Source organism: Grus americana, chromosome 12, assembly GCF_028858705.1.
Source record: "Grus americana isolate bGruAme1 chromosome 12, bGruAme1.mat, whole genome shotgun sequence".
NCBI lineage: Eukaryota > Metazoa > Chordata > Aves > Gruiformes > Gruidae > Grus > Grus americana.
In genome coordinates, this window is record NC_072863.1 from 14,397,429 (window position 1) to 14,410,758 (window position 13,330).

General features: G+C 43.5%; 1 protein-coding gene across 1 annotated transcript; it reads left to right on the forward strand.

Annotated features, from left to right (window-relative positions):
- Window positions 1-9,081: 9,081 nt before the first annotated feature.
- Window positions 9,082-11,023, forward strand: LOC129211904 (heat shock transcription factor, Y-linked-like). The gene is made up of 2 exons (XM_054839688.1): window positions 9,082-9,743; window positions 10,412-11,023. Exons 1-2 carry the CDS (start codon window positions 9,240-9,242, stop codon window positions 11,021-11,023), a joined length of 1,116 nt encoding a protein of 371 aa, XP_054695663.1. The 5' UTR covers window positions 9,082-9,239.
- Window positions 11,024-13,330: the final 2,307 nt, after the last annotated feature.

A 13,330-nucleotide genomic window follows, 5' to 3' on the forward strand; every position in this document is an offset into this window, starting at 1 on the left:
TCAGTAGCTGGTGGGTGATGCTTCTATTTTGCTTATACTAATGAAATACCCCACAATGTTAATAAATGCATCCAGTTAATAGAATACACAAAGAGATGTCTTCAAGACAGATAAGTGAAAAGGTTACTCTGCCTGCGTTTGATTGCCCAGCAGTAAGTACTGCTCATTAGGGGAAGAGGTGCAGTATAGTATATTAAGAAAGCAATATATATGCTCTGATGAAAAAGATCAGAGGCAGACTTGATGAAAATCACTTTAAACAGTCAAGGGCTCATGTCATGCTGGGTTCCCAAATCCTACTGAATGATCTAGACATCAAACAAAAGTGAGGACATGAATTGTCTTTTGAATTTCTTTTTTATAATGTGACCTGCTTTATTAAATCTGCATTGGACATGACTGCAACCCTTTAGGCTGTGGAAGTGGACGAGTGTTTGGCTGGTGAGTCCCACAGCTGCTCTGTGCATCTGCTGCTGCTTGCAGGCTGAGTAGCAGAATTGAAGGCAACTCAGGGAACAAGAGAGTCATGGATTTGGGAGAAGAAAGGGTCTCAGGAACTTGAGCAGAAAGACTTGGGCTTTGCTCCCTCATCATTGGGACATCTCTGCATGTTAGGTCTTCTAAGAAACAGTCCTGGAGACCTTTCCTGAACAGCAGGCAACCTGGCTCCTTCTAGGATTTTTTGAGCTGTAATTCTTTCTTTCTTGGCCTCATTTCAGTAAGAATGGAGGCTTTCACTCAAAATATCACCCTGTGGCAAAGATCCTCTCCTGGATGTGGGAGCTGCCACTGCAGAAACCCTTAACCCAAGGAATACCTGATATAGAGGCCTCCCACTGAATGAATACGTATTCAAACGAAAGGAAGACAAAATCATTGTCTATACATAAAGTTCAGCCTTTGAGCTCTGCTGCAGCTCTAAATAGACATGGAAGCTAAATACAGGCTTTTCCATACATCTCTCCCTCTGACACTTCAATCGCCTGAGATCTGCTCCATCTGCTGTGAAACCCTGTGGAGAACAACCCCCACGCCCAGGTCTCTATTCAGCTAAATTAGCACTGTGAACTCCCTGGTGGAGCACAGCACCGAATGCGGGAAGGGCAGTGCTAAAAGGCATAAATACCGAAGTTTGGAGATCCAGTACACAGCGAAATACCACAGGCCCAGTAGTGAAATGTGGCAGAAGCCAGGCTGGAATCTGGTTGGTCCTATTAGACTTCCTTCCAGATCCTTTTCAAGTACTCCAGGCAACCACCTTCGCTGTATGTGTTTATTTCATAGCCATTTATCATTTGGGTTTTCCATCTTTCATCCAATCACAAATACTTCCTAAATAAGATAGAAAATTTTCAGATTGCAATTAGATGGAAAAAAAAAAAAAAAAAGCTGGAAGTAAAACTTGGCTGGATTGTCCCCAGACTCACAGCAGAGAGACAGCATAAAGACCTCAGTGATTCAGTATCCTTCCTGTCAGCAGTCTGGGGAAACACTCAAGAGCAGCTCCTGTTATAGTAGTTATAATAGTTTCAAGCTTATCTTTGGACAGAAGCCTTCTTTATAATTTTTGCCTTCTCTTTTTATTTGTACTTGCCAAAATGCCTGTGATATTGTTACCAAGACTTTACAGTGCTCCCTAAGGGCAGAAGCTAATACAGCCATAGTCATTTTATGCTGGGTGAACGGCCAATTGTTCACACTAGAGGGTTTTTTAACCCTCACTAATAACAGCCAAAAGCATTTAAAAGAGAAAAAAGCACTTGAAAGCTTGTCATTTTCTGCCAAACACTTTACACAGAAAAATAGGTTTTGTTAATACCAGTTTTCCCAAGTGTCTCAATTACCTGAAAACACTGCTTAGTTTAAATGCTACAAGCAAATGTAGGAGAGAAACAAACAGTGAAAGCTGCCAAATCTAAAATTGAGAAATCTTATTATAACTTATGGATAGCTCACCCAGTCCCTAATGCTTGAGCCTCGGGAAGGAACATCTGGATGCCATGAACACTTGTGCTGCACTCGTTGGTGACAGTTACCTGTTCCCAGCTTGATCACAGCCCTGAAAGCACTCACTGCAGGGGTCTGTTCAGATAAGTAATGTTGGGCATCACATTATGTAAGTGTTTGTGTAAACAAACAGAAGCTGGTGCTTCACAAGTACTTTAATTTGGCAAGTCAGATACTGGGAAAAGGGAAACCTTCGTTTCCCTTTCAGCATGGGTGATTCTCATCACATCCGATTACCTGTGGGGACTACCCACCAATTCGGACCTGGTTCCTCTAGCACTATTTTTTGCAAAGGTTCAGATCAAGGCTTGGACTCTATTCTCTGCCCCATCAATCCGTAACAGAGCCATCATTGACCCCTGTGATGACGGCACACGCTGCCACAACGAATCACTACCTCCTTGATGAATTCTTTAACAGCTACGCACAGCAGCAAGGACAAAGCTTGTCGAGGGTTAACATGTTAAGCCGTGGCAGCAGCGCACTCACACACATGCATACACACACACACCCCCCCGCAGGTTTAACAGCATGGGGGGCCATGGTGGCTACTTTGGCAGGAAGCGCATGCACTGCCGGGCACGTACACAGAGAGCCCCCAGCAACGTCCCCAGGTACTGGAGCCCACCAGAGACCACCTCAGCCAGTAAGTCCACCCAGGACACCCCTCAACCAAAGGGAGCCATATGCAACCATGACCAATAGATGACCACAGTTCAGATCCAACCCAGGGTGTAAATGGACACCCCCTTCGAGCAGTTCTACTCGGAGCAGCGGGTCTCTGGCTGGCAGCCCTCCCTTTGCATCGGGACACCATCCAAAGTAACTTCCTGGGATTGGGTGTCGTCACCTTATAGGTGAGTGGAATGCGCATTTTGTGTCAGCGGTCTAAGCTTAGATTCAGTCACACACTGTGTAGTATTAGTTCCCAATTGATATCCTGAACCTGTAAATACATTGTGTCTGCCAAAGTGTTTGTAAGATAATTTCCCTGTTCAGTTTGACCATTCTACCTATTTTCTGACCCCATTAAACATTTTTTAGAAAATATTTTGTCAGTCTTACACTTCCATGATATCAGTTTATTTTGGTTTTACTTCACGTATGAGGTCCGAGATATAGGATCAGTAATCAGAGATGAGACTTGCCTCCAGTACTTTAGTTACAGGCATACTTCTGTAATAGAAGTCAGTCCGATACCATAAGTGTAATGAAAGCAGAATATGCCTCCCAGAGGGACTTCTTGTGTAGGCAACAAGAATAACTCCCTGCAACAGCCAAATCTTGCTTACTTTTTGACTTGTGTAATTCCATTTAATTAATAAAGGAAATAGGATTAGTGCCTTGGTATTACAAAACAGACCTTGTATTACGTTGACATAAGCCTGTAACAGCAGCCACAAATCATCTGCCAGTTAGCAGGTGTTCTCGTGGATCTCTCATCACAAAACTGGCATACCTCAGAGAAGGATGAAGCTAATGATCAGCATAGTATGCATTTATGAGAAACAAAACCTACTGCTTTTCTTTTTAACTAAGAAGATATTTTCATTATTCATTTTAAATATTAGAGTCTGAATCAGTTCATTTCTAGTTAAAAATTCACTCTAACTCACGGCCTAAGCAGGGTGATTTTCTCAGACTGAAAAAACCAGCAGAGCTCTGGAGCCTTCTGTGGGGAGGATTCCACAGCCTTTGAAGATCCAAAGTTTGTCGCTTAGATACAGGTTGTTAATCTAAGCCTTCAGGCTATAGGATGAAACAGCCTGGCAACCTAATTTTCTGTGGTTCTGTGATGGGCTTGTTTTAACCACACTGGTGCCCAGCCATTGCAGTTCTAAGGAGTAAGACAAGGCCAACCTGCTTTCCAGATCTGAAGATCAAGTGCCTGTTCACAGGTTAGGGGGTGGGGTGTCAACTGTAAATATCCCCACTTGGGTTTACTCTTTGGGATTTATAGCAATTCCGCATTTTCATTCATTCAGCTGAGTTAATTCAACCTTAATGTGCCTCATTATTAGCTTTTATTGCAGTAGAGGTATGAAAGCATGGGATAGAAAAGCTCACATTTTAGGCAAGTACAGTTTGTCCGACATGCTGAAATTTGCTTTCCCTTTCCTGGTTTTGACAAATGTATGTCAGGTCTAGTCTCTGGATGGCATTTGGCCCTTGCACAGAGGTTGCTGTACTAGTTACATACTAATACAGAACATGTAGTACATGCAGTACTGTGTTTATGCTGTTATGAAATATAAAGCAAAACCACCTACATATGTTACACGTAAAAGTAAAACTATCAATCACGGGCAGGTCTCCTGATGAATATTTACAGAGACCAATTTGGCTTTCTAAAGTTTTTTACATTAGTAATAACAGGGTCAATAACATTTCTATGTATATTCAGTATAAGAAAAACACTCTTCTAAGAAGAGGACCAACAAAACCTTGTGTGGGCTGCTGAAAGCCTGTGTAAAACCTAGTTTCAGGAATTCAGAATTAGGAGGAGTGGGTGGTATATTGAGCCTCTGTGAAGGGTGAGTGTAGCTGTAGGGATGTCTGTGCAACACTGAGAGCATTTGTTGCAGCCTGTGCAGGCATACTTGAGCATCATGTCATCTCCCTCGATGCGTACCTATGACAATGAAGTCATGGAAACAGTGGCTTCAGTACCAGCTAGATGAGGCAGATGGGCACTGTCTACTTATTCTGGCAGCTATATCACATGATAAAAGCTGTGCTGCTGGGTCTTGGCTGCTTGGTTCTCACCAGACTAGCTGGATTGACACATACACGGGAGGTAATCACCTCTTTGGTTGCGGTATAACTTTGGGTGACATGCCATGCCTTTGTCCTGGACATGGGATATTCTATGGCTCTACACAGCCACAGGCAGGGGAATCAGCTCCTTTTCAGTGCCATGACAAGAAAGCAAGAACTGAGGCACTGGCCTGTATCCCCCTCACTCTTGAATCAGATCACCTACTCATGGGGGGAGCTTGTGTCACATGGTCCAACATAGTCTGCATAATATTAAACAATTTTTGTAATCTAGATACCCTCTTGCAGCTGTATTCTCAGAGAAGACAAAGAATGTACAAAGAATATAGTCACTCTGAGTTCTCACTAGCTCTTATAACGCAAAGGGCCAAGTGTTCTGCTTGTTCTGCTTGTTCAGCTTGGATGTAAGGAAAAATGCAGAATGCTGGCATTTAAGTCTCATGGAACTGAAGATCGTCATGCAGCTCAAAGCCTGGTGATTTGCTCCAGAAGAAATACATCTTGTATTCTTCTACCCAGTATAGGGGAGAAATGGAGAACTGGGGTAATTAATACACTATTTCATAGGGACCTATCATTATTCTTCAGGTTCTTAGAGTCTACACTGCTGAGCAATAGCCTCCTACTTCATGCAAGCTTATTGTGGAGGAAGCAATAGTGGTGGTCATCACTCTCTCTTGCATCCTTCATGCCAAGCGCTAAAGTCATACAGAAAATTAGCACAGGTTAATCCTCCCCCCATCCTCTTTTACACAACAAAATTGTTGTTGTGAATCATACATCAGTATATGATGGGATCATACATCAATTTATGAATTGATGAATTATAGGATAGAATTGCCCACAATAACAAGGGACTGGATTTGGTAACTGAATAAGCCTTTTCCACTCTTTGCTTACTTTCCTGCTCAATGATTTAGCCCACGCACTGTCTGGTCTGAATTCCATGGGATTTCTCCACATACTCAGTTTACGTGAGAAGCTGTATATACTGAATGAAAGGTTCATTAAACATTGGAACTTCCTGGCCTTTTCTTTGCCTTCACCCTTTCCCTTTGATAGCTGAATGTACTGCTTTACTTAAGAAAACCAAAGTGCCCTGGCAGGAGGGAGGCATAACACAAGCACGTGCTCTGAATACGGAGAGTTGTGAGTGTGGCTCTGGCAGCACATCTCATTCCCGACCCTCAGCACCTCTGCCACGGGCACGTCTGCAGGGCTCATCAGGGCAGACTTAGCATGCATAGCAAACACCCTGTACAATGGTGCAACTATGCAAAAAATATCTACTGAGGGGAAAATTGTAGAGCAGTAAGCTCCTTCTCTGCTTAATTGGAATGTGAGGACGTGGGTCTTACAAAAGAAAATGCTAATAGTCTGTGTCACTCTGCTCTTTCCTCCTTCCTCTCTCTTAAACCTGATGATACCTGTTTATACGTGTTCAGTGAACCCAGCAGTCTCGCACATTCTGGTTTAGATTTATTTCTTGGCTGAGGTGAGCAATGTGAATAAAGCTCTGTATGTAGATCTAGGGGAATCTGAAGGTTGGTTTAAACTTGAAGCTAGGTTACATGGATAAAATAACAATGTAAAAATCTCGTGTTCTGTCTGGTTTAGAGTGGAGTGCTCTCGTATCCACTGAAGCATTTTGCTTTAGTGCTTTCAAATAAAGAAATTCTGCATCATACACTGGGAATTTATGACTATGCACACACATACGCACACACAGAGAGTATTTCAACCAATAATAAAAGCTTCTTATTACTAAAAGAGCTATCGAAAGTCACAAAGCTAAATGGGATATTCAGATCAGCATCAACTAAGGCTTTCTGTTTCCCCCCTTCCCCAGCACCTCCTTCACACTGTGCTTAACAATGTGATATTTTCATGCAAGTTTTACTATAGTTGTAACAGGACCGAAAATAACTAAAAAACCCTTGGATCCTCATCATTTACTGTGATATCATAATAGTGATTTTTTACATGCAATTCTTAATCTATTGTATTTTAGGAATGGTTCCTTGATACTGTTAAAGCACCTCCGTAAATTTAATGGATTCACTGTGAATTATTAAGCTTGAACATTATAAGTACTTTTTATAAAGATTACTTCTCGTTGGTGCTTTAATAATTTTAAAATACAGTGACAAATATAAAGCTGAACTTAATATCTCATGTCATCTCTTCATAAAATAGTGCTTTTGCCTAACAGCATTAACACTGTCCAAGATGAGTTTGTTCCGCCAACCCACCTGCAAGAGCTAAGCTGATCTAATTGTTCTGGTGTGTCAGAATGTTTTACATTAATGTTCAGGAGTTTTGCTACCCATGTATTTTGTTCTGTTGCAACTTTTTGGCACATCCTCTCACTTTAAGTGGGGTAATAAGCTTTTAACACTAACACCGAAGGAATATAAACTGTGTTTTTCAAAGCTTGTGTTCTGGGCCATATCTACAAGCTGGGGTGCAGCACGATACAATTTGCATTTCTCTGCACATCAGGGGCTGCTGCACAGGAGAAAGGATTTAGTCCCAGATAGGAGGAGGCTTGGAGATGCTGCTCGGATCCTGCAGGCATTGTCACCAGCAGAATGGTGACACCATTCCGTGGTTTCATCCTGCTGAGCAGTCTTGCATTGGCTGGTCCTGACATTTCCAAAAGACAGGAGCTTGCCATCCTCTTCCTTCTCTGCCTGCACTAGGAATCCAGCTGCACAAGATCTTCTGTGCAAATTAAATAGTATTGCTGCTGGAACCACCACAAAAAGGGAATTAATGAAACTTCTATTCCAAGTTTCCTTTAAAAGGCTCATAAAATGTCAGGGTTTTAGTGAAATTACAGAAAGACATAACATGTCTTTTCACCCATTCTCAACCACTGTCAAAATCACTAGAGTGCAGGAGATGTTTTCTGATTTGGTGCACATGTGTGTGAACTCTCTCAGTGTGGGTTACAGGTTATCATGTTAAGCAGTAACATGCCCATGTCCACTTAGAGTGCTGTAATCACCACATCTGGTTAGAGAGCAGAACCTTTATCTTTTCTGCCTCGTTTTTTAAACGTCTGGCTCTGTTTTCTTGTATTATGAGTACTGAACACCAAGATTTTTTTCATGTGAATCAAAAAAATTGTTTGGATTAGACAAAAGGAATGCGTTTCATTTTGGGTCAGTTCACTGATCAGAAAATTACTTCTAATTTTTCATTTAAATCACCAAACCAAAATGAAGTATTCACACAGTTCTTGTAAGTACCTCAGTGATGTGCTAGAAGGCTTACTTAAATAGTATTTGTGAAGCAACTAGAGAACTACAGAAATGATGACTAAGATGCATTTATAGCCACTTCTCCTTTTTCTACATCCCACTTCATTGATAGAGGTATGTCTGTCTTCTCACTTCCCTGGCACTAAACTATGCACCGAAGAACACTAAGGCAACTGTCTCCTTGGGCTTCCTTGTATCCAGCTCTGGTTATTAAGGCTGATGTAATGCAAAAAAAGTGCAACACAAACCAAATAAAAAATGATATTATAAACCAGCTTAAATGTCACAAATTCAGCATCCATTTGTGCCTTTGCCTGTTCATCTCAAAAGCCTGAGCCCCAGACCTTTGGATATGAAAAATTTGTCTACATAGGTTCAGTTTTTAACCTGAACTAACAAACTTGCAAACCTTCCCACTTTCAGTAAAGCTGAAGGTCCCTGGGCATTGGCCAGTGTTTCAGTAAGGTTTCAGTAAGGTTCACAGGTGGAAATAAACTTCCTACAAAAATGTGCTGGATAAAATCAACAATTTTTAAAATGCTAATCCAGAGGTGGGAATGCATTTGTACTGGACCAGGTGTTGAAGACTTCTGTGTTTGTAAGAGGGTCTCCAGCAGAGGACACTCTGATGGTTCCTGGTTGAATTTCTCTCCGCATTGTGCCACTTCTTGTCCACAAAGATACGTGGTGGTCTCATGTGTGAACCTTCCTAATGGTTTGGTTGCACAATTGTCTGTAAAGTATTTATATGAACTTTTTAGCAGTGTTTAAAAGTCTTGCCCTGTATAGTGTAAGTATTATCTTAAACTATTTTTTAAAGCCTGATTGAATCTCCTTGTCCCTTCCTGTGGACAGGGTACTGGCTGAAACCCAACACAGCACTGTCCTATCACTACACTTAAAATTTCATTATGGTTTTATTTACTTTTAGGCTCTCGAGACATAAAATATGTAAATGAAAAGAAAAGGCTTGCTGCTGCTGCTTCATGTTGCTAGGAAACAGACACTGCTCTGTGATGTCATGGCAGCACAGCATGAGCGTCATAGTGATGCTTGAGAATGTTCCCTTGGGATTCTCAGTCAGTCGGTCACTTCCTTTCAGCTGGCTGGCTGTCAGGACAGCCTGGCAGCTAAGGGAGGTGGATTCAACTGAAAAAATTACTCAAACTGAGAAAAAAATAATTTAAAATGGAGCTTTCCTCATCGGAAACTTCATGTGATTCTGTTCTGGCCAATGGAGTTGAGTCGTCAGCCTTGACTTCTCTCTGTCCGCCATGTGACAAAATTGCAGCTAGTGATGCTGCCTTTGGACCTCCAACAGAAGAAGGGTCTTTACAGTCTTCAACTAAGCAACCGGGGTCAAAAAGAGAGCATCTGAAGTCATCTGAGGAGGGCTGTAGCAAAGGCCATGCCTCTATATGCCTCAGTTTTCTGAAGAAGCTCTGGGACGTTGTTGACAATGACCTGTTTGAGTCCATTTGGTGGGGTGACAACGGAAAGTCTATAGTGATTCATGAAGAATTGTTTGAAGAGGAAGTACTGGCAAGGAAAGGACGTCTGAAAATTTTTGAAAGTGAGAGCATGAGAAGCTTCACTCATGAACTCCATCTGCACGGATTCACCCGAAAGCTGTGGGATTTTCCGAAATCGGGTTCGCGCAAGGACTTGCTGGCAGAAGAAAGACTTAGGGAGGTATGTTGGATCCTCTGCGTGCAAACTAACTCTCGGAATATTCTAGTGGGACAGATTTCTGTTCCAATGAAACAAGCCTTTACCACATAGGAGATGAGGATGGTAATAAATGTTTTGATTGTCATTTGTCTCTCGGCTCATGTTCAGGAGTTCTTGAGGTGACATTTCTGAGTAGTAGAAATGCTGATTAAAAAAATATATGTTGGTTACTTCCAATTAGAACACATAAAATGAAAAGATACTCTCATTGTATCAGAATTTTATTTTTGTTGTTTGCTATGTGTCTTGCTGTACCAAATGCGCAGTTTTCTTGTGGCATTTGCTGAAGGCTGAGAAGGTACGTGTCAGCATCATATCATTACCTTGCATGTTCATTCCATGCTAAAGTTGCTGAAAAAGTAATGGTATTTGGGTTTCTAAGTAAGTTTGTATGCTTTTGAAAATCCTTTGCTTCTCTGCTACCGGCAGCAAACACACGAGGCTGGTGACTACTTAACAGGACTGATGGCACCTTTTTATTCAGCCGACACTTCAGGTTTAGAATGCCCCTGATAGTCCTTTTTAGCATCCACATTTCTCTTTTGCAATTACAGTTCTTAATTGTCGTGTCTTTGTGGTTTCTAGTCACAAGGTGGTGGCAACTAACTCTTTTCCTTTGCATTTTTTAGTTTCACTTCTACTACAACCCACATTTTAGAAGACATTTTCCCTATCAGCTAATGAAATACAAACAAAGCTTTGGTCTAAAAAATCAAGTACCAGCAAGATTTGCGCGGGACATGGCTTTGTACGCATGCCTACAGAAAAGAAAAGCAGATGCTGAGCTTGCGTGGGAAGACAGTTCCGAGGAGAAGAGCGGTCCATTCCCAGCGGGTCCAAGGCAGAAGAGGCGCACCTTTGCACCCAGGAAGACTGCGCATGTCAAGGCAGCTGCCCGAGTCAGACGCACCTCTACATCTGCACGCACCGCCCCTCAGACAAATTCAGGCCCTGCGGCAGCAGTAGACAGGGAGAAGCTCCATCCTCTGCCCCCCTCCCTTTTGCCGCAGCACAGCAGCCCCGGCCCGGCTGGCGCCCAGGGTGCTGCTTCTGCTGCCGCTGCCCCAGGTCCGGCCGTGCCCAGCAGCCCCTTCCTACCAGGGCTGGCAGCAGCTGCTGCTGTGTCTGTGCTAAGGCCTCCTCAGGGCCCATCCCCACCATACCAACAGCGCCCAACTTGCACAGGCCCAGAGGGCGACCGTGCAGGCAATGGCCTTGGACCCCAGCCCGGGGCCTGCTAGGTACCTTCCGCAGCCCTTTTAGTCTATGCCCTTGCAGAGTCCAAGGGAACAGAGTCTCCTAAGTGTTCCAATAAACTATCTGAATACAAAGCCTCCGCCAGTTGTGCTGTCCTATTTTTACAGTGGAATCCTGCAGGCCTTAACAAGAGAGCACAGCAACAGGCCAAAATCAAGGGAGACTAATTCCTTTTCCTTGAAGAGAAGGTGTGGGCTTGCTGACTGGCAAACAGAAATGTAAAAGGATTTAGAATTTACTGTATCGTGCCAAGTGTCTGGAAAAAGTCACTGCAGTTCCAGAGTCCTTTGCTGGCAAGCAATCCTTGAAATAAAATATTGAGCACTGAAACAATTTCCTTCATTTTCCTAATGAATTCAGGAGTGAAACTACTGAGGTCAGTAATGGGCTTAGGTTCCAACTGATCTGAGAGAGGAATCAAACTCTTAGGTTTTGTTCTTTGGACATATTGGGAAAAGATACCCTTTTGGAAGTAGGAGGTGACATAGAGTTTCACTGAGAAATAAATAGCATTATTCCTCCATTTCATGTGGGAAATGGGTTCAAGATGATTGTGTGAGTTGTATACGCTGCAATCGCTCATCAATTCTGCTTCACAGCGGTGGTCTGTAATGCCAAATTTGAAGACATCACTTCCCCAAAATATCTTTTTGCATCTGTTGGCTTTAGGATGGCCTGGCCTCACCCTTGCATCTAGCTTCTTCCTAGAAACACCTCATTAACACCTCTTTAATGTTTTTATCATGATCTGGATGCAGGAGTCAGATGTACATTAAGTAAGTTTGCCAATGATACTAAACTAGGAGGAGCTGTGGAGTTCCTCGAAGGTAGAAAAGCCTTACAGAGAGATCTGGACAATCACTAACCGTATGAAATTTAACAAGAGCAAGTGCCGGATTCTGCACCTGGGATGGAGTAATCCTGGTTTACACACAAACTGGGGATGAGAGGTTTGAGAGCAACCCTGCAGAAAGATATCTGGGGGTCTGGGTTGATGGCAAGTTGAATATGAGTCAACAGTATAGCCTGGCAGCCAAAAGGGTCAAGAGTGTCCTGTGGTGCGTCAAGGACAGCATAGCTACCTGGTCAAGGGAGGTGATTATCCCACTCTGCACTACACTGTGTGCAGTTTTGGGTGCCTCAATAACAAAGGACATCAAACTATTAGAGTGTGCCCAGAGGAGGGTGACAAAGATGGTAAAAGGTCTCGAGGGCCAGACTTCTGAGGAGCAGCTGAGGTCACTTGGTTTGTTCAGCTTGGAGAAGAGAAGGCTGAGGTTCACACCTCATCCCAGTCTACAGCTTCCTCAAGGGGGCAGTGGAGGTGGAACTGCTGATCTCTCTCTCTCGTGACCAGCAATAGGACATGAGGAAATGGAAGGGGAAGTTCAGATTGGACATCAGGAAAAGGTTCTTGACTGAGCGGGTGGTCAATCACTGGAACAGGCTCCCCAAGGAAGTGGTCACGGCACCAAGCCTGCCAGAGTTCAAGGAGCATCTAGACAATGCTCTCAGTCATATGGTTTACTTTTAGGTAGTCCTGCAAGGAGCAGGGAGTTGGACTCAATGATTCTTACAGGTTCCTTCCAACTCGAGATATTCTGTGATTCTATGACATGACCTTGAATCAAGAAGTGTGACATATATGTCAGTTTTACAGACAATTTAAAGACCAGAGGGTAAGTACAGAATTGTTCATTAAGTCCACAGTGATGCAGACTCCAACCACAGTGTGGTAGTGCCTGTGCCACAGCCATGGGGGCACTAAAATACCTTAATGGCTGTGCCCAGCCTCACCTGCGGTTTCCACCCACACCCTGCCCATGGTCCAGGAACCCTGTTTAAGCTCAGCTCTGGGCCTGCAGTCCCAGCTGGAGCTCTGCTGGAAGAGGGCTAGTCTCCAGTACAGCTGGGTCTAGCTCCCCCAGCTTCAGACTTGCTCCTGACCTGCAGGCTGACTTTGTAGTGTGACCTCAGACCTGCTTGACCATCAGGGACTTGTCTGATGATCTGGACTCTGGTCTGACCCTGGCCGTGCTCTCAGGTACTGTGGGGTGGGTGCTGGTGAGGTCCCTGCCTTGCCAGCCCTGTTCTCCCCCAGCTCCCCATCCTGCATGAGCAGCCAGCCCTTGCTTTGCCCTGATACCTTTTTAGAAGGTATTTATACCCTTGCATGGCTTGGTTTGGCTTCATGTCAGTAAAAAACTGTTGTTTAGCCTTTTTCCCTATGTTAAATCACGGATGGCCAAGTTTACCACCTCCACTTTGGAAGGATGGAAATGGTATCTCCT

Bases quoted from the DNA above. Each gene is read 5' to 3' on its own strand.
- LOC129211904 (XM_054839688.1), top strand. From the start codon at position 9,240: ATGGAGCTTTCCTCATCGGAAACTTCATGTGATTCTGTTCTGGCCAAT. The intron at 9,744-10,411 runs GTATGTTGGATC...TGCATTTTTTAG, and splicing joins CAGAAGAAAGACTTAGGGAG to TTTCACTTCTACTACAACCC.